Here is a 23,982-nt window from a genome sequence, read left to right on the forward strand (position 1 = left end):
AGGTTACTGTCAGTGACTGCCGTGAGAGAAGCGGGTTCTGTGTTTCGTTCATGTCAGTGACTGACGCGAGAGACGCGGGGTCTGTGTTGTGTTGTGTTGCATTGCGTTAATTTATTTTCATTGGGCAATACCGTGCCGTGCCGTCCACAGCTCTTCAGTTCTGACAAAGCCAAAATTACTCCTTTTGAAACAATGAGTGCAGGAAGCGCGTTTGTATGGTTATATTGCTTGACGGGGGGGGGGGTGTCCCAAGCAGCTTTCAGCCATAAGGCTACTTTGAGAACATTTCAATTCACCCGACACTAATATTCAAAATGTTGAAAACTATTTCGGCATAGCCTATAAAGCAGTTTAATTAAATGGAATGTTAGTTGTAAACAAACGAGCTACTTGGTGAGGCTTGGCCTCACAGATGCGCTCGTGCCTTAGATAGCAGGAAAAATCTTCACGATAGGCCTATTAACTAACCACCCGATTCACGTTGGCTGGGGGGAAGGGGGGCCATCAGACAGTTGTGCCCAGTTAATCCGGCCCTTCCCCCAAAAAATCACACCTTCCCACCTCAGCTTAAAAGAAGTCAAGAGGACTCCTTACTCACAGACCTATTCACAAACCTGCGGTTTTGAAATCCTATGCAGCTACAGGAGCTTCCAATCGCGAGGAAGCAATTTTGCATTGTAGGCATAACTAACATGCAATAACGCCGCCAACAACAACCAAAACTAGGATAATCATTGTCAACATGTAAATTAAATATAACATTATTGTGAATCAAATTAAAATGTTCTCTTTTGCAAACGTAGGCATAGTAACAGAATAATTTAATAATGTTACAAAGATACTACATCAATCCGTATGTTTCATTTGGCTACTAGGCTATTTGTTTTGCCTTGATTCATTTAGGCTAGGCCTTTTTATTCAGGGGCCATATTCACAAAGAATTTTAAGGCTAAAAGTAGCTCCTAACTGGCGAATTTAGGAGCAACTCCAAAAAATAATGGGCGTGTCACTCCTAACTTTAGGACTCCTAATTTTTTCACAAAAAGTAATTCACGAAGCATTTTAGACCTAAAAGTAGCACCTAAGTCTGGGACAGCTTAAGTCGAGAGGACTCCTAACTCACTAAGACCTATTCATAAACAGCTTTTTTGTGGCATTTTACGTTGCGATGTTTTGAAATAGCCTATGCGCAACAGGAGCTTCCAATCGCGAGGGAACAATTTTGCATTCATAAAAGGGATGCAATAACGCCACCAACAACAACCAAAACTACTCATTGTTAACATGTAAATGAAATATAACGTTTCATTGTGAATCAAATTAAAATGTTCTCCTCTTTGCAAACGTAGCCTAGGGATATGGTGACAGATTAATTTAATAATGTTGCAAAGGTAGGCTACTGCATCAATCCATAGGCCTATGTTTCATTAGGCTACTAAGCTATTTGTTTTGCCTTACTCTTTATTCATTTAGGCTAGGCCTTTTTATTCAGTTATTAATCATCTTCTGTCCTTCGCACTACTTGTGTAGCGCACGCATTCTCCGACCTGTCACCTGTCAGTCATCATCGGAAGAGAGGTGTTTGGAATTCCCGCGTTACAATCGTCAGCCAATCAAGGTGGTCACTTCAGTCAAGCTTGTGCATGAGTAATGACGTCATCCATAGCCACGAAGACTCACTCCTAGTTTAGGAGTTGTCTGAAAGGCTTTGTGAATAACTTTTAAGAGAAAACTCCAATCTAAAATCTTTAAGTGCGATTTAGGAGTAGCCTACTCCTAGTAGTAAGATAAAAGCCTTTGTGAATAGCCTACGGCCCCAGTTATTCATCATCTTCAGTCCTTGTGTAGCGCACACATTCTGAGACCTGTCACTCATCATCGTAAGGGAGGTGTTTGGAATCATGCCCGCGTTACAATCATCAGCCAATCAGCCAATCAAGGTGGTCACGCTTGCCCATTTACCCAAATGGTCGAATATTACTGATGATCATTGTTATTTAAGAACATGCAGTGTGCGTAGGGTACCAAAAACATCATGCTTGTAAAAAAGCATCATAACGCACATTCTGGCGGGTCTGTTATTTACTGTAGGCTGCGCAAACCACATGCCTTTATTTTGGGCAAGCCTGCATTCATTCATTCATTCAACCTTTATTTATTCTCGGAGGGTCATTGAGGGAAGCCCTCATTTTCAATGAAGCCGAAATTACAGAAGCGAAGCAAAGCGCTCCACAAACAAGACAACATTCGAGGCCTTCTGTTGAAGAATTTTATATAAAGCCTGCGCTGACAGTAATCCTCCTGCCCCTGATAGGCCTACCACAGCTGTGGATAGTGTGGAATGTTCAAGTAATAACACAATCCAATGTGTGTTTCAATTGTCCCCCGCTGACCACCTCACACATTTCTCTAGATTTTGCAACAAACTTACATGACACAATGCCATAAAATATGCCAGTTTTAGGACACAGAATAATGTTTGTAATGATACCAGGTAGGCCAGGTATTGTCGAAGGTGCATGGTGAAGTGAAATTCTTACTTTGGAAAACAAACATTTGCCGATATCATCGCAGATTCTGTGTTCTGGACTGTAGGTAACTTGTTAAGCCAGTGGTTCTCAAACGTTTATTTCATTCCCCACTTTGATCAAGGGGCATGACTGATGATAGTGGAGATAACGTGTTATCCCGAGGCTTTTGCAAGTCAGCATCTTCGACGGTAGTCTATTAATTTTTTTTCGAATGTCCCAAACGGAGAGCCATACTTTATTGTTTTTAACGATCTCTATGCTACTCACAAAAATGTAGGCATGGGGACATGATGAAGTAGGTTATCCAACTGTCGTGTGTTAAATTATTGTGATTACGAGCCAGTGGTTTTCAAACATTATGCGTGACACGGACATCTAACTAAATGCAACAGGCTCATATCGTCCTCGCATTCGCAAAATGAGGACCAGTGTTTTGTCAAATTGCAAATAGCTATTCGTTTTAACTATTTTTTTTATGATAGTAGCCTATACAAAAAGCACTTCATACTATCTTAATCTTGGAATATGGGGAGGGAAGTGGCGCGTCTGCAGTCAGCCAAATTTGAATATAATTCTGCGGCATAAAGTAGATGTAATTGTTTATTGTACAGTAAAATAAAAATGACATGTCAAGCAGTCAATTGACTACATTGCAGTCAAGAAGTAGGGCAAATTAATTTACGAAACCAAAACGTGGGTCATAGTTGTCTAAGCCTCTATTGCGTAGCCTGTTAAAAACGTCGCCAGATAGTATTAAATCGGCAACAACATTGTTTTCTGCAGAAGCCTACCCAAGGCTACAGATTCATTCTGAACAGTTATTTCTCTACTGGCTCAATTATCACACCACTGTTTTGATTTGCGTAGTTGCGTTAACCCCAACACTGACAATAATGTAGACAGCAAATTTCGATTTCGATTTTCGTGTAGTCAAGCCTTAAGCTATATCCAAGTAGCCTAAATCGAGGTAATGTTTAATTATGCATGATTTATTTTGTTATTGAATTCGTAGGCTGGGATTACTCTCGGCAACAATTATGTAAGGGACGGCAGGCAGAGCGATGAACAGTGGCAGAGCGACGCACAGTGGCTGAAAGTGGTACTAAAGCTTCACGCAGCTTCACGCCGCGTAATGCGCGAATGAAGTGGTCATTTGAAAGCGATGCCCACTGTACATCATCAATGTCATCACCTCACATACATACAGCGCACTGCTTGCTACAGTAAGCCTCCTCTACATACTTGCTGCACACTGCCCCCCCCCCTCCTCCCTACATACACAGCACATTGTCTTCAGGATCTTCTCCAACACACATCCTCTACATACTTACAGCACACTGCCCCCACCTACCCACACACACACTACACACACACATACACAGTCACTGCTCCACTCCCCTCCTGCCCACACACACATCTTCACTGTCATCACTCACATACATCATACATACAGTACTCTGCTTGCAATAGTAAGTCCCTTCACCATACTTGCAGTACACTGCCCCCCCTCCCCCCCCTCTCCCCTACCTACACAGCACATTATTTCATCAGGAAGCTTCTCCAACACACATCCCCAACATACTTACAGCACACTGCCCCCCCAATACACAGCACATTGTCGCATGAGGAAGCTTCTCCAACACACATATTGCACACTGCCCTCTCCCCACATACACAGCACACTATCCCATCTCCCCTGTCATCCCCCCAACACACACACCAAGACCCCTGGCAGTTGGGTTAGGCCCTTGAGCCGTGGATCTGCCCAAGGTTTCTTCCTTGGTAAGGGAGTTTTTCCTTGCCCCTGTTGCTCTTGGGTGCTCCTTGTTGGTGCCCCCCCCCCCCCCCTAATCCCAATCCTCCCCCACCTTTCTTATGCAGCCCTTGCCACTTAATCTACTAAACCCCTCTTCTACTGCACTTTTTACCCCCCCCCCCCCATAATTACATATGACATATGTAATTATTATGCTATTCTATCATTAAATCACTGCTTTGTAACTTTCAATTGTATAATTAACAATTAACTGTATTAATTAACTTCTCCAGTGTGGCTGAGCTGAGTCTTCAGTTTGATCACATGACAGAGGAGCAGGCCGAGAACGTTCTCAAGTTCTTCATTTTGCCCTTCCTGTCCAGAAACACATCAGGTCAGAATTAATACATGGGTTCCTGAAATATGTTTGTGATCTCTTAATGCAATGGTCTATATTTGTATGTGCATACATATAGATTGTATTGTCTGCATGAATACTGTCTGCATCATGTATATGTATGTAATATGTAACTGATTCTATACTTGTGTTGTCTCTCCTAGATCCAGGATGTATCTCCAACAATAGCATGACGTGGCTTCTCAACAACTACGGGCAATTCTCTGGCCTTGTCCCACTCAAAAGTCTACTTGATGCCAATAAGTACTTCAATCCGGTAAGTGATGTATTGTATTCAAATAAGAAACCCTTATTTCTACTGTGAATCTGTGCGAATACCACATGCTTTGACTCTCATCAAGGGCTGCTATGTCTATCTCGCCCCTTATGTAATGAAACATCCACCACAATTGGCTGTATTGTTAAGATTTGGTTAATAAGAAGCAAGATGTTATTCAGTGCTTCCTGCTTTTACATTTCATGAAGATAGATGAAAGGTAATCATAGTTGTTAGCCAAACTAAGGTGTCAACAAAAACGTATGGAAATCAATACAAACCAACTCTTCAGAGCAAAACATTGACATGGATTGTAAACTCTCTCTGTCTCCCCTGTTTGTCCCCAGCTGGCTGTCCTGGAGCTGCTCTCTCCCCAGCAGAAGGCGGAGCTGATCCTCCTGCCTCTCGGAGACCTTCCCCCACAGGAGGTCATCAGGGTCGTCTTCAACCACCTCCTGCAGCCTCCCCAGCAGACACAGATGCCCGAGGTCCTGCAACATCTAGTCAGGATTGCACAAGAGGTAAAATGCTACATAGACAATACTTCATTTCAGATTTCAAACAAATTTGGAAATTCGTACTAATGCTTTTTAAAAAGAAATCACTATATCACAATAACTTCAGGAGACATGTTTTTAAATACTGATTTTATTTTGACATCTTATTTCTTCACAGAACGAGATACCGTGTCTCACCCTTCAGTTAGTGTAAGTGCGGTTCAGATCTTATTCACTGTCAATAAAATGATTCATGCTGGTGATATAAACATGTTTAAAAAGTTTAATGCTGATGCACTTTTTGCTATTATCAATAGTATAAATAGTTACAGTAATCAGTAACCAATTCTAACTTCCCCACCCCAGATCAGAGAACCTGTACATGGGTCTGTCACATGTGCCTCCTGAATTAGAGCATATCATCTACACAACCGTCGATCAACTTAGAGGGAACTCACCACAAGGTTCATTACTTTATATGCAATATATTGCTGATATCTACATATAATGTATTTATACTGTAGCCTATAACGTTCTTGTCTGTTTTTTGTCTGAACAGGTTGCATACTTCCACAGCCACCTTCAGTAAGTGTTGCTATGTGTTGTGTGTGCCCGGCTATGTTGAATTGACGATCTATAATGATATATAGATATAATCAGATATACTGACTGCGTCTCTTTCTTTTCCACTCTAGTGTCCTTTCACAAGGGTAAATGGTAAGTTCATTCTCAGGCAAAGTCAATTTAATCACATGCAGTACATATTATCTATGTCTTTTTATACCCCAGAATGTTGGAATGTACATAATACTTTCCTGTGATTTTTGCAGAGACTGAAATTTGCTACAGGACAAACAGGTTTGCACAACCACTTTTTCTGTATTTCTTCTTGCCCTAATGACTAGAACATTGTATATTTCTACAATGTATAGTTCTGCCCAATTTACAGAGCCAGGGCAGCGGAGGAACATCAGAGTTTGTTTGATATTAATTTATTTACCAATTTAATTACGAGCTCATATGTCAGGAAGGCCAATGGGAATTAGGAATGTAACTAGAAATACAATGCCAGAGGAATTACAATAGTGGATGGAAAGCTGCTGGCTTAATGTTGGTGGGGAGATTCCTGAAAAAAAAAAAACCCACTGAATCACTTAATCTTTGAGATCATACAAACCCTTGTACCAAAAAACGTTGTGTGTCAGCCGTTCTTGAGATATCACACTCAAGGTGGGTTTGACCTTGACCTTGACATTTGACTTCATCATTGAGTCCATGTTCACACCAAATTTGAAGCATATACGTCAAGCCGTTCTGAAGTTGTAACACAAGCACGAAACCTGACCTTTGGAAAATGTAGTTCAGAGAAAGCCTAATTGTATGCAATGCTATAGGCTACCTGCAAAACGTGGCTTTCAGTTGGTGTTGATGTCTGCTCCTTCTGCGCCCAGATAACAATTAGTCATTGAATCTATTGTAATGCCGAAGAGTAGTTAGGAGACGGGGAGGCTGAGATACCGTTCCAAACTCCGGTAATTTATTTTTTATAAAGGATGTACAGGCTAAGGTACGGGTAGCAGGAGGTGTCCACTACAAAACAAGAAACTGATCTTGATAAATTAGGTCTCAATCACTCGTCATTCACTCTCATCGGCAGACAACACAACGCAACACAACCCACTCACACGTAATTTACTTCTCCTCTGACTAAACTTACTAGACGTCTTAGAACCCCCTATTCTATTCCCTCCCCTTATCAATCGCTAACCTATCCGAACCCCTAAATATTCCCTCCCGGACACCTCCCCCCAATCAAAACACATCAGAACTTTTTGACACATTCTATGACACAGAAGGGAGAGGGAGACACAGACACTCTCGCGCGCACACACACACACATGCCGGGAAAACAGAAGACACAGGGGAACACAAGGGAAAGTCCAACACAGTCCAGCAAATAGCCTTGGCGCTACACTATGTTAAATAAACTTTGTCAATGTTAAATCATTGAATCACCGTCGCACTGCAACATAGTTTCTACATCACTTTTGCACCCTTCATTAATATTGAAGCAACATTGAAATTCTAACTAGCCTACATATCAACAGGATTTTAATTGGTATTAAACCACTATTAATCTGGCAAGATATTGGAAAATTCATATCCTGCTTTATCTACAGCCAGGATAAATTTGACTAGGCCTATAGGTATGTCTGGTTTAGGCTACACAAGCTTGCATAAATAACCATTGACAACTTGTTTAGATAGATAGATAGAGATACTTTATTGATCCCCAGGGGAAATTCAAGGTCTCAGCAGCATACAACACAAACACATTCTTTAACAGCAGAAAGAGTAATTAAAGTATATAATATAAAAACACAACTAAGCAGTAAGGACAGTAGAAGATAAAGAATAGGCTAAATATACTAAAATACAAATTATACTAACACTTAATACAATATATAAAATTATACTAAAATACAAATTACAAAAATACAAATTATACTAACACTTCAATCAATTATAAAAACAGTATCCACAATGTGGTGATTAATAAATCAGAGGCGCTTGCAATGACTGAGGCAGGGACTGAGCCTGTGATTCTCTGTGCATAGTAAGGTATGGTAAGGTGCTCTGTGTGAATGAGTGTCATGGTGGTAGTGCAATGGTGATAGTGGTCATGGTGATAGTGCAAATGAGCACCTTAACAGTGCAACAATGCAGAAATCAAGTAAAGTAAAGTCTATATATCTATATATTTAACTATTTAAAAAAATGTATAAGTGTGGCCACAGTTCGGCTGTGGCGTGGAGGGGGGGGGGGGGGGGTTATGCATATGTGCTAATATAGCACGCAAACAGTGAGGCATAAAGACAGTGGTACAAGTGGCTAGTGGACAGACAGTAGGCTACCAAACATGGAGGGGGTGAAGAGGCAGACAGACTATGCAGAGAAGTCTATCTCTCTTTCCTTAAGTGAGGCATTGAACAGTTTGAAAAGCAAGTGCATTTATTCATTCTTCTTCATTTAGAAATTCTTGTGTGCTGTGCTTTCCTGCCATCTATTTAGTAGGCTATAGCATAGACCTCCACTGATCCTCCACCATCCAGCAGCAGAGTAAAGCGGCACCTAACAGAAATAGAAGGGGGGGAACAGACAGCTGTGATATGATTCAACTGAACAAACTAGAAGCTAAGCCTACAATCAAGTCATTTTATGCCACAACCTACCACTCATACAAACGTATCGGAACTCCACCTATTACCGTCGGTCCCGTATTTCCACGCGTGTATCAGGGATGGAAATTAAATATTTTTTCTACCTGCCACTGTGGCTGGTGGATTCCAAAATCTACCAGCCACTCAACTTTTTTACCAGCCACTAGAGAAACGGCATGAAAATGTGATATCATGATTATAGTAGGCTACCCAAAATGATCACGTTAATTGGCATTATTGCGATATGACTAAAATGTGCTGAGTTTTGCCCTAAACCTGTCCTCCAAGCACAGTAGCAACAAAACTAAAGGTCAACAGAACCACATTCATATGCTATAGTGTCTTGTCATAAAAGTGGTGTGGCTCCTTTAAGACTCCGTTTGTGTGAGTTCTGGAGCATCCTATAATCCAACTCTCTACTTGATCTAACTATAGTGTACATCATCTGATTTAAATATTTACAGGTATCAAGGCTATATTTAACATTTAGCATTTATTTTCTATTTGGCCCGTAATGAAATCATGCACTGAACAATTTAAGCACAGCTCAGCTTTAAGAAACGTAATATGCATGCTTAGCATTTTGTGAAACTACATTGGAAAAACTCTGGTTGTACAGTTATCTAGGCGATATTGTTAACATTTATTTTGTATTTGGCCTTATCATATATGACAAAAGCCCAACGCTGGAGACCGTGTAGACATTTGCTTCAATTTCAATTACGATTGAATTCAATTCGATTACTCGGGAACGGCTATAACTTGTATAAGGGAATGCTTTACACCTTTGCGTTCGGTAAATTCTGTTGTTTATTCTGATAGGGTTTGTCATTTCTTTGAATGAAAAGTTTGTGATATATTCCATCACGACGAATGGGTGTGGAGATGTCCGTCTGTCTGCCTCATAGGTCTAAATAGCAGCGTGTCGCGGGCCGGATTAAAATACCTAGGCCTACTATTCAAAAGATAACTACGTGAGAATATTAGTATGTGAAGATATAACGCAGATCCACAGATCTCACTAGATTTATGTCTATGCAGTCATCCTGAAATAATTTAGCAGTGGCACATGAAAGCATAGTGACAGTTTCTTAATGGTAGTGAAGTGAAAGTGAAGCGTTGCACCAGTGCCTATAGGCTATGATGCTCACTACGAGTTGTAGAACTTCAAATCAGCGCGATTTACCCTTATAGGCTGGTAACGTTAGGCTACATGATCCCTACAGACACTTTCTTATTTTTAACCGTCAATAAGTATGAAAATTAGACCGGATCTGACTATTTGTGGTACGCTAGCTCTACCCGCCACAGTGGCTGGTAAGTTGACCAAATTCACCCACCAGCGCACAAAACTACCCGCATTTGGCGTGGGGCGGGTGGTTAATTTCCATCCCTGGAGCTCCAGTGGAATTTTAATTTCACGACGAGAATTCTCGGTCTAACCGTTCATGTGCCGTTGAAACGGTGTAAATAGGCGACCCATCAGGCCAGCACTATAACTCCGAGCGTGGTAAACAAAATCGGATATTTCAGGCAGTAAATGCTCCCGTTAACAAAAATAAAAAAAAACAGATGTCAGGTTAATTTAGCAAATGTTATTTTGAAGTGTTAAAAAACATCGTTGTTTTAGAATTTCTGAACAAAAGTGGTGATAATTGGGGGTGTTACGATAGTTCAAAACGAAGCCTAGGCTACGTTTCAGCCAGTGACTGTTTGCCATAGAAGGCCAATTCCCTCGTCAGGCCAGCTATCGCTAGGAAAGGCGGCTGACAATTTGACTGTGAAGTTTATTATTACTTAGCTGCTAACACTACCACCGCCACTGCACACAACCGCGAACCTAGATATATTTCCGAGGTCTAGCTAAACGTAGCAGCTACAGTAGGCCTACGAGTTTGTTGCTTATCGATGACAGGTAACGCCAGCTTGCTTGCTTACTTGTCTAGCAGAGTCGTTAAAAATAGACTTCACATACTCGATTCGAATAAAAAACACAGATGAATTGTAACTTACATTGGGTGTGGTAGGAAAACGTCCATTTCGTCGTAGTTTGTTGGACGAAGCAGACGGAAACTTTTTTGATGAGAATTGAGCAGTGTGAAAGCAGTGGTGGTTCAAAAGCGACTAATTACAGGATGTGTAGGACTAGTTTAGGGAGCGCCAGATTGTATGCAGGTCGACCCGCACCTGATTACTTTACGACCGTTCTAAATGAGCCCCCTTTGTGATGTCATAGAGAGAAAAATAAGTTTTCAAACATTTTTAATCCCCTATTTCTCAAAAAGTGTAAACTTAAAAAAAAATCTGAAATGATAACTCTTGTCCAATTCCAGACCTACACAACTGTTATTTCAACATGTCTGTACGTTAAGCGGTTAGAGCCGCATTCATTTTTGAAAAGGTTATAATAAGAAGAAGCCAGGAGATTTCAAGATAGTGGATTCCATCCACTATAATGATACACTCAACTCACGTTGCAGTACAATGCACAAAGTTTGCAATTCGATTGTCTTGTGATTGTTTTAACAGAATAACCTGACAAATATTCTGACGTCTATTCTGACCCTATTCTGTTTAAAACGTACATTATGTACGTTACAAAAAGTGCAGTGGATTAGGATCGCAAACTCTGTTTTAAACTGGTTTGTTTTGCCCACTGCTTCACACCTCATGACCTGGAACATGTTTGTGGTTTCATAGCTCTGAGTTGCAGCATCTCTTGGATATGGGACAAGTACCCTGCCAATACAGCGTGTCAGAGTATGCATGCTCTGAGGTGAGGTGCTTTTTTAACTCATTCATGTCTTATCTCTTTGTATAGGTCCTCTTTGAATTTGTCCAGCGCTTCTAGTGAAAATAAAAGTTTACATTAAAAGTTAACCTACAAATTTTACATAAAAAGATCTTGAACTCGAAGCGTTGGGTAATTGGTTCTTCACGTACAGCTGTCAGGACTCACTGCAGAGCACCTGGCCCAGCTCCTGGTCTGCCAGCTGTCCAGCAACAGGACTTACTCCAAGGGGACCTGGAAGCTGCTCCTCACCAAGACCTCTGCAGTTCTGGACGAAGCTCTCATCATGTTCTCACACATGGCCTCCAATATGGTAATGGGGATCTTTTGTGACAAGTTTGTTAGAGAGATACTTTTTACATCTCTGTGACCAGAGTGCGAATTACCCCACCATAATTGGGGGGGTACTGCTCCTTCACTTCTTCTGACCATAATGGTTGTGCAACACACATACAAGGTCTAAACATGCAACAAACTGATAATCAGTAGGCTACAGAATATCTCATCGTTTTTATACTGTATATCCAAAAGAGAACTGTTTTGATCAACTCTGCCCTCTGCCCTCATCTTGTCGTCTCCCTGCGGCCTGCTCACGGCTTTTATCCTGTGCCTCTCCTGTCTGCTGGTCCTTAACACATATGACACGGACAGTGTATAAAACCTAACTGCACCTACAATTTTAATGTAATTGTTTGTAGATAAAAAATAGTTTCATTAAGATAGTATCAGGGTTCTCAGATGAAACTACATTTATCAAACTAAAAATAGGAAATAATAGAATGTAAAAACAATACCAACCAATTAAAAACAAATTCAAATACTAGCACATATTTAGCCTAGGCTACTTGGGTCTTTTTATGTTTCCACAGGTTTCACTGATGTAGGCTTAGCTACATCAGACCCTCTTGTGCATACCGGTAATATAAAAACACAGGATCTGTGCCAAACTAATTTCAAAAGGGCACAATAATTTATTCAAGATATAATGAGAATGGATACCTAGGCTATGGAGTTCATCTCCTTGGAAATGACAATCGATTTTACCTCACCACAATATAAAAGTTTATTTAAATAGAGAATTACCTTGCTAACTAACCTTGGTAACTAACCAAGGTACATTTTACTAGCCTCAGTGGGTAAGTAAGTAGCAGGTAAGTAGCCAGTAATTCAATGTATGAAGAGGTGACATGAGCTATGAAAGAACAAACACGTTTATAAATGAAGGTTGTAAAATAACACATTTTCAACAAGCTAGACGTCAGTTAGCAACTTACATTTACCCATGCACGTCAGCAGCAAACCGAATTTAGCCTACTGGAGGAATTTACCTAGCGTTTTGTCATTCAATGTTGACACTTGCTCAGTTGCTTCTAGCGCCACGGTGGTTAAAAATGGTACGGTCCACAATAGGGGTTTCTGAAATCGCTTTACATAAAAATGTTCCTACAGTGAAAACAGGAGTTGACTTGTATTGTAACTGTAATGATATTTTTCACAATATTAGAAAAATTATCTGACCCCCCCAAAACTGATATTTCTGTCTCTTTGGGGGGTACTGGGTCTTCATTGGGGGGTATAGTACCCCCCAGTACCCCCTGTAATTCGAACTATGTCTGTGACGTAAAGTGACAGTGATATTTTAGCAGATAATGGGTGTGGGTATCGAACCTAGACCAATCCACTGTCAGGGGTCACCATGGCTGCCTTGCTTTGCCTGTGCAGTTTTTGGAATTTGGTATTTGGAATTTCTTTTTAAACATTCTTTTATTTTTGTTCCTGCTCCTGACAGTCTCTGAGGATCATGGGTCCATCTGTGACTCATGTCCTGGATATTCTTGGGGAGCTCCGTCTGGAGTCGCTCAGTGACATGCAGTGGCAAGACATCTATTTCATCTCCTCACTGTTTAGTGACAGTCTGCGGCCATTTTTACCCTTCGCCTCTGGAGACCTTCTGCAATGTGTCAGCAGCAAGAACCTCACCTGTGAAACTTACCAGTACATGTATGTATGATGTAAACTATTGATACACATTGTGTTCAAAATTGTACTGTAAGAAATCAGACACTGTCATGAAATACAATATAGTACAATACATTATGATATGAGATAATATGACACAATTTGATAGAACACAATATGATACAACTGAGAGCAACTTAGCACATGATATAACATGATATTATATGGGAAATCCTATATAGGATGTAGGTATTTAAGACTTCTTCTGTGTATATCTTAAAATGAAATGAAATACTATGCTGTTGTATATGTATATCACATATGTACAAATGTGTAATTATTATGTTATTATATGACTATTTGAATGTTTTGTGACTACTTCTCCAGTGTGGGTGAGCTGAGTCATCATTTTGATGACATGACAGAGGAGCAGGCCGAGGATGTCCTCCGGTCCTTCATCCTGCCCTTCCTGTCCAGAAACACATCAGGTCAGAATTAAGACATGGGTCCAAAAAAGATCACTACTTTGTCATATATGTTCTGTTACACTACACTGGCAATATATTCCCACCTATAAACCAAGGAATTTTTTCAGCTATGAGCTACACACAGGGGTGACTTAGGCTTTATATCCCTGTGAGTATTTTAAAAGCAAAAGTGTCATGATGCTAGTGGCCTAACAACTTTTGCATCAGAATTTTTTTAAGTACTTAATGTTTTATAATAAGCTGTGGTTAATATACATACAATACATTATTATAATAAATTCAATACAATATATTGCTACTTCTTTTTGCATTAATCACTGTTCTGCATTTTATGCACAATGTGTCTTACATGTGGGAAATTACTGTATTCAGATTGTAAGTGTACTTACAAATTATTCTCACTGGTTCTATTTGTAGTCTATTGTACAGTTTTAAAACTAATAACTAGTTTGTGTAGTTTCTAACCCATTCGTTTTAAGAGTGTAAGTATAATCAAATTGGTACATTTGCACATTTGCAGACTCTGGATGCTTCTCCAACAACAGCATGGAATGGCTTACAGATAACTACGGACAATTCTCTGTCCTTGTTCCTCTCGAAAGTCTATTTGATCGCAACCAGGACTTTGATCCAGTATGTGACACATTTTTTTACCAATCAATGACTAATCAGTCAATCACATCATTTGTAGTGTCTTGTGTCCTTTGCTAAATCTTTCTCCCTGCCCCTCCCCCTTCCTACCTCTCTTTCTTTCTCTCTCTCCCTCCCTCTCCATCTATCTCTCTTTCTCTCTCTCTCTCTTTCTCTCCTTTCCTCCCCTCTCTTTCTCTCTCTCTCTCTCTCTCTCTCTCTGTCTCTCTTTCTGCAGCTGGAGGTGTTGGATCTTCTCAGTCCAAAGCAGATGGCTGAGTTGATGGTTCTGCCTCTCCCTCATGCCCAAGGGAAAGATGAGGTCGTCAGCAGAGTGCTGGATCACCTGCTGGAATCACCTGTGGAGAGGAATCTTCCAGAAGTTCTTGGTCTCACCATCATCCTTGCCACACAGGTAAAAAGGAGATTCATTACAAAAGCTAGGGATTCATATTAGAAACTATTAGGTATTGCCAAACAGTTACTCATACTCGGTCCAGTCCCCTTCAAAGACTCTTGCTTAACACACTTCTCTTACTTCTAACTTTCCTAGGATGAAGCACCTTGTGAGTTCTACCAGGCAATGTAAGTCCAATCAACATTCCCTGATGTACCTTAAGGCCGAGGCTGACCAGGCTTACAGATAGATTTTATTGATAAAAACAGTCTGTACTTTTGAGTTTTATTCCATGTGATTTGGTATCTGCATTGTCTTACCATACAATTAGGTATCTATGTTTAATACCTCAAATAATTGCAATTGTCCCAATTCTCTTGTCATCCTGTGATGTGGTATTCCTCACACACTTTTTGTTTTTATCAAAAATTTGCAAGTAGTCTTTTCCTCATGTTGGCTCCCATTATTTTGTCATACTGTGATGTGGTATTTCTATTTTTTTGTCTATGTTTATGCATTTAGCATTTTTGTTTGTTTGTTTTTGTTCTTCCTATCCTTCGATGTGCGATGCTGTGTAGTATCCCAAGGCTGAGTGAGTCTGTGACATCAGTACCAGCAGTTCTGGAGCTCATCATCAGAGGAGCTGTGGAAGAGCTGCTCCAGCTCAGTCCACTAGGTGAGTAGCGCACACCCACAAACACACACACACACACACACACACACACACACACACACAGGTAGACATTTTCCAAAGTTTCATGTTCACATCCTCATGAACTCTTTTCTTTCTCGAGCAGATTGTGCTGTTCCTCTGCCTGCTCAGGTGAGATACTATTCTTTTAAGAGCAAGTCTGACTCTAAACAACATTTATATACAGATATTTTGATGTCACTTTTAACGGTAAAAATAATTATGTTTACAAAATGTTTACATTTGACTTTTGTTTCGCTTCATATTTAGTGTCCTACAACACCAGTTAATGGTAAGTTTCAGTATTGCCACGTTTTTTCCACTACCATTTTGAGAAAAGTCTGTTAATTTGGATACTTAATGACTAATGACTCACCACTCGGTGAGTTGCACAGTTTTGAAAACAAACGTTAAGGGTTGTTTTAGGACATGTTTGAGTAGCCTACTACAGTATGCCCATTGCCAGCCACCCTGAGAGGTGAAAAGGCGATTCAAAACGAGTCAGAAAAGTCGAGACAGGACCAATCGTCAAAATTTCGGTGTCCACCACTCTAGTTCATCCAAAACAAACCAAAAAAGGGCCTTAAAGTGCTAAAAACCGGAATTTTCCTTTAATTTGGATACTCAATTTGGATACTTCTTTTTTTTGTATAGAAACCAGAATTTGTGAAGGTGTTAACAGGTAAGTTAAATTCATGTCATATGTAAAATAATAAGAAAAGTTTAACAGATGGAATAGAAACCTATAAAGGAGTGGAAACCAGCTGATCATATTTTGTCGTGTCAACAGCACTGTCCTGCAGTCTCAACTGGCAGCTGGCCTCGTCCCCTGTAATGTCAGTCTGGAGCAGTATGCCTGTTCAGAGGTGAGACGGGATAAAGGTGTCCTGGGTAACTTTGATGTAAACAAGCATCTCTTTGGTCACATTCATAGAATGATGCACCATGGACATGAATTAAAATAATCAAGTAAAAAAACACTTCGCCAAATGATTTGCAAAGAATACTATGACACATGCAAGAGATAATACTCAATGAAGACAAAACTCAACATGCAAGACACAAGTACAGTACATAATAAATATTACATGATACATAAGGAGAATAAAAATACTCCAAAAGTGTAACGATTTTAAACTCTGTGTTGCTTATGTGTCTGCACCTACAGCTAACAGGATTCACTGCACATCACCTGGCCCAGGTTCTGATTTGCAAGCTGTCCAGCAACATGACTTACTCCAGGGAGACCTGGAAACTGCTCCTCACCAAGTCCTCTGCAGTTCTGGATGATGCTCTCATCATGTTCTCCAACATGGTAATGCATGGGGGTCTTTTGTGACAAATTTGAGTTACTTTTGTCATTTTCCAAAGTATTAGGGTTCTTCTGTTCTTCTATTCTTTCATTTTCTCAACATTCTTTTTGTTTTTGTTCCTGCTCCTGACAGTCTCTGAGGATCATGGGTCAATCTGTGACTGATGTCCTGGATATTCTTGGAGAGCTCCGTCTGGAGCTGCTCAGTGACATGCAGTGGGAAGACATCGACTTCATCTCCTCACTGTTTGGTGAACGTCTGCGGCTGTTCTTGCCCTTCGCCTCCGGACAACTTCTGCACTGTGTCAGCAGGAAGAACCTCACCTGTGAAACCTACCAGTACATGTATGTTCCAAAGCGAGAGAACAGTAATTTCACAATGTCACATTTTGTGGCAGACAGTTATTAAGTGAGAAAATTGAGTAGGTTGAGTGTTCAGATTACCAAATAACGTGAGGACAAGCGTGAAAACACATTATTATTGTGTCTCTCTTGCTCAACTCAGCTGCAGAGTGACGGTTACAGTACGTTGCTTGGTAACAGTAGATGCCAAAATTATTGTTTGGAACTATTTTTGGGGGGCGGAGGATGAACTAACAAAATGAACGATAGAAAACACAATATGGTGTATTTTTACTTGATTAGTTGTGTGTGTAACTGTTGTACATTTGCAATATGGCACTTAAGATATACCCACGACTGTGGTTCGGCACCCCCACCTTTGCTCATAGCTTATTCATAGCCTCTCCCTATGCTACAGATCTTTTATTTATTTTCTTATTTCATCACACGTCAAAACACACACACACACACACACACACACACACACACACACACACACACACACACACACACACATATCTAACTTTCTCCAACTTTTGCACATCTCCATAGAACTTTTTATTTATTATTTTTGCCTAGCCTTTCTGCCCCATCCCCAACACACACACACAAAACACACACACTTACATCATCAATGTCATCACCTCACATACATACAGCGCACTGCTTGCTACAGTAAGCCTCCTCTACATACTTGCTGCACACTGCCCCCCCCTCCTCCCTACATACACAGCACATTGTCTTCAGGATCTTCTCCAAAACACATCCTCTACATACTTACAGCACACTGCCCCCACCTACCCACACACACACTACACACACACACACACATACACAGTCACTGCTCCACTCCCCTCCTGCCCACACACACATCTTCACTGTCATCACTCACATACATCATACATACAGTACTCTGCTTGCAATAGTAAGTCCCTTCACCATACTTGCAGTACCCTGCCCCCCCCCTCCCCTACCTACACAGCACATTATTTCATCAGGAAGCTTCTCCAACACACATCCCCAACATACTTACAGCACACTGCCCCCCCAATACACAGCACATTGTCGCATGAGGAAGCTTCTCCAACACACATATTGCACACTGCCCTCTCCCCACATACACAGCACACTATCCCATCTCCCCTGTCATCCCCCCCAACACACACACCAAGACCCCTGGCAGTTGGGTTAGGCCCTTGAGCCGTGGATCTGCCCAAGGTTTCTTCCTTGGTAAGGGAGTTTTTCCTTGCCCCTGTTGCTCTTGGGTGCTCCTTGTTGGTGCCCCCCCCCCCCCCCCCCCAATCCCAATCCTCCCCCACCTTTCTTATGCAGCCCTTGCCACTTAATCTACTAAACCCCTCTTCTACTGCACTTTTTACCCCCCCCCCCCCCCATAATTACATATGACATATGTAATTATTATGCTATTCTATCATTAAATCACTGCTTTGTAACTTTCAATTGTATAATTAACAATTAACTGTATTAATTAACTTCTCCAGTGTGGCTGAGCTGAGTCTTCAGTTTGATCACATGACAGAGGAGCAGGCCGAGAACATTCTCAAGTTCTTCATTTTGCCCTTCCTGTCCAGAAACACATCAGGTCAGAATTAAGACATGGGTTCCTGAAATATGTTTGTGATCTCTTAATGCAATGGTCTATATTTGTATGTGCATACATATAGATTGTATTGTCTGCATGAATACTGTCTGCATCATGTATATGTATGTAATATGTAACTGATTCTATACTTGTGTTGTCTCTCCTAGATCCAGGATGTATCTCCAACAATAGCATGGCGTGGCTTCTCAACAACTACGGGCAATTCTCTGGCCTTGTCCCACTCAAAAGTCTACTTGATGCCAATAAGTACTTCAATCCGGTAAGTGATGTATTGTATTCAAATAAGAAACCCTTATTTCTACTGTGAATCTGTGCGAATACCACATGCTTTGACTCTCATCAAGGGCTGCTATACATGTCTATCTCGCCCCTTATGTAATGAAACATCCACCACAATTGGCTGTATTGTTAAGATTTGGTTAATAAGAAGCAAGATGTTATTCAGTGCTTCCTGCTTTTACATTTCATGAAGATAGATGAAAGGTAATCATAGTTGTTAGCCAAACTAAGGTGTCAACAAAAACGTATGGAAATCAATACAAACCAACTCTTCAGAGCAAAACATTGACATGGATTGTAAACTCTCTCTGTCTCCCCTGTTTGTCCCCAGCTGGCTGTCCTGGAGCTGCTCTCTCCCCAGCAGAAGGCGGAGCTGATCCTCCTGCCTCTCGGAGACCTTCCCCCACAGGAGGTCATCAGGGTTGTCTTCAACCACCTCCTGCAGCCTCCCCAGCAGACACAGATGCCCGAGGTCCTGCAACATCTAGTCAGGATTGCACAAGAGGTAAAATGCTACATAGACAATACTTCATTTCAGATTTCAAACAAATTTGGAAATTCTTACTAATGCTTTTTAAAAAGAAATCACTATATCACAATAACTTCAGGAGACATGTTTTTAAATACTGATTTTATTTTGACATCTTATTTCTTCACAGAACGAGATACCGTGTCTCACCCTTCAGTTAGTGTAAGTGCGGTTCAGATCTTATTCACTGTCAATAAAATTATTCATGCTGGTGATATAAACATGTTTAAAAAGTTTAATGCTGATGCACTTTTTGCTATTATCAATAGTATAAATAGTTACAGTAATCAGTAACCAATTCTAACTTCCCCACCCCAGATCAGAGAACCTGTACATGGGTCTGTCATATGTGCCTCCTGAATTAGAGCATATCATCTACACAACCGCCGATCAACTTAGAGGGAACTCACCACAAGGTTCATTACTTTATATGCAATATATTGCTGATATCTACATATAATGTATTTATACTGTAGCCTATAACGTTCTTGTCTGTTTTTTGTCTGAACAGGTTGCATACTTCCACAGCCAACTTCAGTAAGTGTTCCTATGTGTTGTGTGTGCCCGGCTATGTTGAATTGACGATCTATAATGATATATAGATATAATCAGATATACTGACTGCGTCTCTTTCTTTTCCACTCTAGTGTCCTTTCACAAGGGTAAATGGTAAGTTCATTCTCAGGCAAAGTCAATTTAATCACATGCAGTACATATTATCTATGTCTTTTTATACCCCAGAATGTTGGAATGTACATAATACTTTCCTGTGATTTTTGCAGAGACTGAAATTTGCTACAGGACAAACAGGTTTGCACAACCACTTTTTCTGTATTTCTTCTTGCCCTAATGACTAGAACATTGTATATTTCTACAATGTATAGTTCTGCCCAATTTACAGAGCCAGGACAGCGGAGGAACATCAGAGTTTCACTAGTTCGCCCTTCTATATGATTGCTTCAGCTAGACTAGAATGTATGGGAGAAGTGCGTGTTTGGCAAGGTAGCTGTCCGTGGTCCTGGAGTGCCTGGAGCGGATATCGCGATAGAGCGATGACCGCTTGCACCCCCCTGTGTAAGGAGGATGAGTAACAGGGCAATTGGTGAAATGGAGGAGTAGGGGGAGGAGGGGGGATGATTTCGCGAACGTCGGAGCGTGTGACGTATGGAAAAGGAGGTCGGCTTAAATAGGCCTACCCTGCGGCGGCAGTGGGTGAGTTAATTGCTGTCAATCATCCCGAAGGCTCCACCCGAACTTTGTTTATAAAACATCATTTGTTTGATATTAATTTATTTACCAATTTAATTACGAGCTCATATGTCAGGAAGGCCAATGGGAATTAGGAATGTAACTAGAAATACAATGCCAGAGGAATTACAATAGTGGATGGAAAGCTGCTGGCTTAATGTTGGTGGGGAGATTCCTGAAAAAAAAAAAACACTGAATCACTTAATCTTTGAGATCATACAAACCCTTGTACCAAAAAACGTTGTGTGTCAGCCGTCCTTGAGATATCACACTCAAGGTGGGTTTGACCTTGACCTTGACATTTGACTTCATCATTGAGTCCATGTTCACACCAAATTTGAAGCATATACGTCAAGCCGTTCTGAAGTTGTAACACAAGCACGAAACCTGACCTTTGGAAAATGTAGTTCAGAGAAAGCCTAATTGTATGCAATGCTATAGGCTACCTGCAAAACGGGGCTTTCAGTTGGTGTTGATGTCTGCTCCTTCTGCGCCCAGATAACAATTAGTCATTGAATCTATTGTAATGCCGAAGAGTAGTTAGGAGACAGGGAGGCTGAGATACCGTTCCAAACTCCGGTAATTTATTTTTTATAAAGGATGTACAGGCTAAGGTACGGGTAGCAGGAGGTGTCCACTACAAAACAAGAAACGGATCTTGATAAATTAGGTCTCAATCACTCGTCATTCACTCTCATCGGCAGACAACACAACGCAACACAACCCACTCACACGTAATTTACTTCTCCTCTGACTAAACTTACTAGACGTCTTAGAACCCCCTATTCTATTCCCTCCCCTTATCAATCGCTAACCTATCCGAACCCCTAAATATTCCCTCCCGGACACCTCCCCCCAATCAAAACACATCAGAACTTATTGACACATTCTATGACACAGAAGGGAGAGGGAGACACAGACACTCTCGCGCACACACACACACACACGCCGGGAAAACAGAAGACACAGGGGAACACAAGGGAAAGCCCAACACGGGGGCAAATAGCCTTGGCGCTACACTATGTTAAATAAACTTTGTCAATGTTAAATCATTGAATCACCGTCGCACTGCAACATAGTTTCTACATCACTTTTGCACCCTTCATTAATATTGAAGCAACATTGAAATTCTAACTAGCCTACATATCAACAGGATTTTAATTGGTATTAAACCACTATTAATCTGGCAAGATATTGGAAAATTCATATCCTGCTTTATCTACAGCCAGGATAAATTTGACTAGGCCTATAGGTATGTCTGGTTTAGGCTACACAAGCTTGCATAAATAACCATTGACAACTTGTTTAGATAGATAGATAGAGATACTTTATTGATCCCCAGGGGAAATTCAAGGTCTCAGCAGCATACATACAACACAAACACATTCTTTAACAGCAGAAAGAGTAATTAAAGTATATAATATAAAAACACAACTAAGCAGTAAGGACAGTAGAAGATAAAGAATAGGCTAAATATACTGAAATACAAATTATACTAACACTTAATACAATATATAAAAATATACTAAAATACAAATTACAAAAATACAAATTATACTAACACTTCAATCAATTATAAAAACAGTATCCACAATGTGGTGATTAATAAATCAGAGGCGCTTGCAATGACTGAGGCAGGGACTGAGCCTGTGATTCTCTGTGCATAGTAAGGTATGGTAAGGTGCTCTGTGTGAATGAGTGTCATGGTGGTAGTGCAATGGTGATAGTGGTCATGGTGATAGTGCAAATGAGCACCTTAACAGTGCAACAATGCAGAAATCAAGTAAAGTAAAGTCTATATATCTATATATTTAACTATTTAAAAAAATGTATAAGTGTGGCCACAGTTCGGCTGTGGCGTGGGGGGGGGGGGGGGGGACAGACAGTAGGCTACCAAACATGGAGGGGGTGAAGAGGCAGACAGACTATGCAGAGAAGTCTATCTCTCCTCTTTCCTTAAGTGAGGCATTGAACAGTTGTTTGAACAGTTTGAAAAGCAAGTGCATTTATTCATTCTTCATTTAGAAATTCATGTGTGCTGTGCTTTCCTGCCATCTATTTAGTAGGCTATAGCATAGACCTCCACTGATCCTCCACCATCCAGTAGCAGAGTAAAGCGGCACCTAACAGAAATAGAAGGGGGGGAACAGACAGCTGTGATATGATTCAACTGAACAAACTAGAAGCTAAGCCTACAATCAAGTCATTTTATGCCACAACCTACCACTCATACAAACGTATCGGAACTCCACCTATTACCGTCGGTCCCGTATTTCCACGCGTGTATCAGGGATGGAAATTAAATATTTTTTCTACCTGCCACTGTGGCTGGTGGATTCCAAAATCTACCAGCCACTCAACTTTTTTACCAGCCACTAGAGAAACGGCATGAAAATGTGATATCATGATTATAGTAGGCTACCCAAAATGATCACGTTAATCGGCATTATTGCGATATGACTAAAATGTGCTGAGTTTTGCCCTAAACCTGTCCTCCAAGCACAGTAGCAACAAAACTAAAGGTCAACAGCACCACATTCATAGTGTCTTGTCATAAAAGTGGTGTGGCTCCTTTAAGACTCCGTTTGTGTGAGTTCTGGAGCATCCTATAATCCAACTCTCTACTTGATCTAACTATAGTGTACATCATCTGATTTAAATATTTACAGGTATCAAGGCTATATTTAACATTTAGCATTTATTTTCTATTTGGCCCGTAATGAAATCATGCACTGAACAATTTAAGCACAGCTCAGCTTTAAGAAACGTAATATGCATGCTTAGCATTTTGTGAAACTACATTGGAAAAACTCTGGTTGTACAGTTATCTAGGCGATGTTGTTAACATTTATTTTGTATTTGGCCTTATCATATATGACAAAAGCCCAACGCTGGAGACCGTGTAGACATTTGCTTCAATTTCAATTACGATTGAATTCAATTCGATTACTCGGGAACGGCTATAACTTGTATAAGGGAATGCTTTACACCTTTGCGTTCGGTAAATTCTGCT

At 40.6% G+C, this 23,982-nt stretch overlaps 1 protein-coding gene across 1 annotated transcript in view; it reads left to right on the forward strand.

Annotated features, from left to right (window-relative positions):
• Window positions 1-23,982, forward strand: part of mslnb (mesothelin b) — a 290,146-nt gene that overhangs the window by 214,266 nt on the left and 51,898 nt on the right. Inside the window, exons 169-198 of the mRNA XM_042103582.1 lie at window positions 4,581-4,681; window positions 4,849-4,961; window positions 5,309-5,482; window positions 5,637-5,668; window positions 5,825-5,922; window positions 6,018-6,043; window positions 6,154-6,175; window positions 6,289-6,316; window positions 11,380-11,455; window positions 11,625-11,783; window positions 13,260-13,471; window positions 13,817-13,917; window positions 14,438-14,550; window positions 14,786-14,962; window positions 15,101-15,132; window positions 15,523-15,620; window positions 15,742-15,767; window positions 15,906-15,927; window positions 16,290-16,317; window positions 16,426-16,501; window positions 16,804-16,950; window positions 17,081-17,292; window positions 18,792-18,892; window positions 19,060-19,172; window positions 19,524-19,697; window positions 19,852-19,883; window positions 20,040-20,137; window positions 20,233-20,258; window positions 20,369-20,390; window positions 20,504-20,531. Coding sequence (XP_041959516.1) covers window positions 4,581-4,681; window positions 4,849-4,961; window positions 5,309-5,482; window positions 5,637-5,668; window positions 5,825-5,922; window positions 6,018-6,043; window positions 6,154-6,175; window positions 6,289-6,316; window positions 11,380-11,455; window positions 11,625-11,783; window positions 13,260-13,471; window positions 13,817-13,917; window positions 14,438-14,550; window positions 14,786-14,962; window positions 15,101-15,132; window positions 15,523-15,620; window positions 15,742-15,767; window positions 15,906-15,927; window positions 16,290-16,317; window positions 16,426-16,501; window positions 16,804-16,950; window positions 17,081-17,292; window positions 18,792-18,892; window positions 19,060-19,172; window positions 19,524-19,697; window positions 19,852-19,883; window positions 20,040-20,137; window positions 20,233-20,258; window positions 20,369-20,390; window positions 20,504-20,531 — 2,667 coding nt within the window. The remainder of the gene's footprint in view (window positions 1-4,580; window positions 4,682-4,848; window positions 4,962-5,308; window positions 5,483-5,636; window positions 5,669-5,824; window positions 5,923-6,017; window positions 6,044-6,153; window positions 6,176-6,288; window positions 6,317-11,379; window positions 11,456-11,624; window positions 11,784-13,259; window positions 13,472-13,816; window positions 13,918-14,437; window positions 14,551-14,785; window positions 14,963-15,100; window positions 15,133-15,522; window positions 15,621-15,741; window positions 15,768-15,905; window positions 15,928-16,289; window positions 16,318-16,425; window positions 16,502-16,803; window positions 16,951-17,080; window positions 17,293-18,791; window positions 18,893-19,059; window positions 19,173-19,523; window positions 19,698-19,851; window positions 19,884-20,039; window positions 20,138-20,232; window positions 20,259-20,368; window positions 20,391-20,503; window positions 20,532-23,982) is intronic.

This window comes from Alosa sapidissima, chromosome 9, assembly GCF_018492685.1.
Source record: "Alosa sapidissima isolate fAloSap1 chromosome 9, fAloSap1.pri, whole genome shotgun sequence".
NCBI lineage: Eukaryota > Metazoa > Chordata > Actinopteri > Clupeiformes > Clupeidae > Alosa > Alosa sapidissima.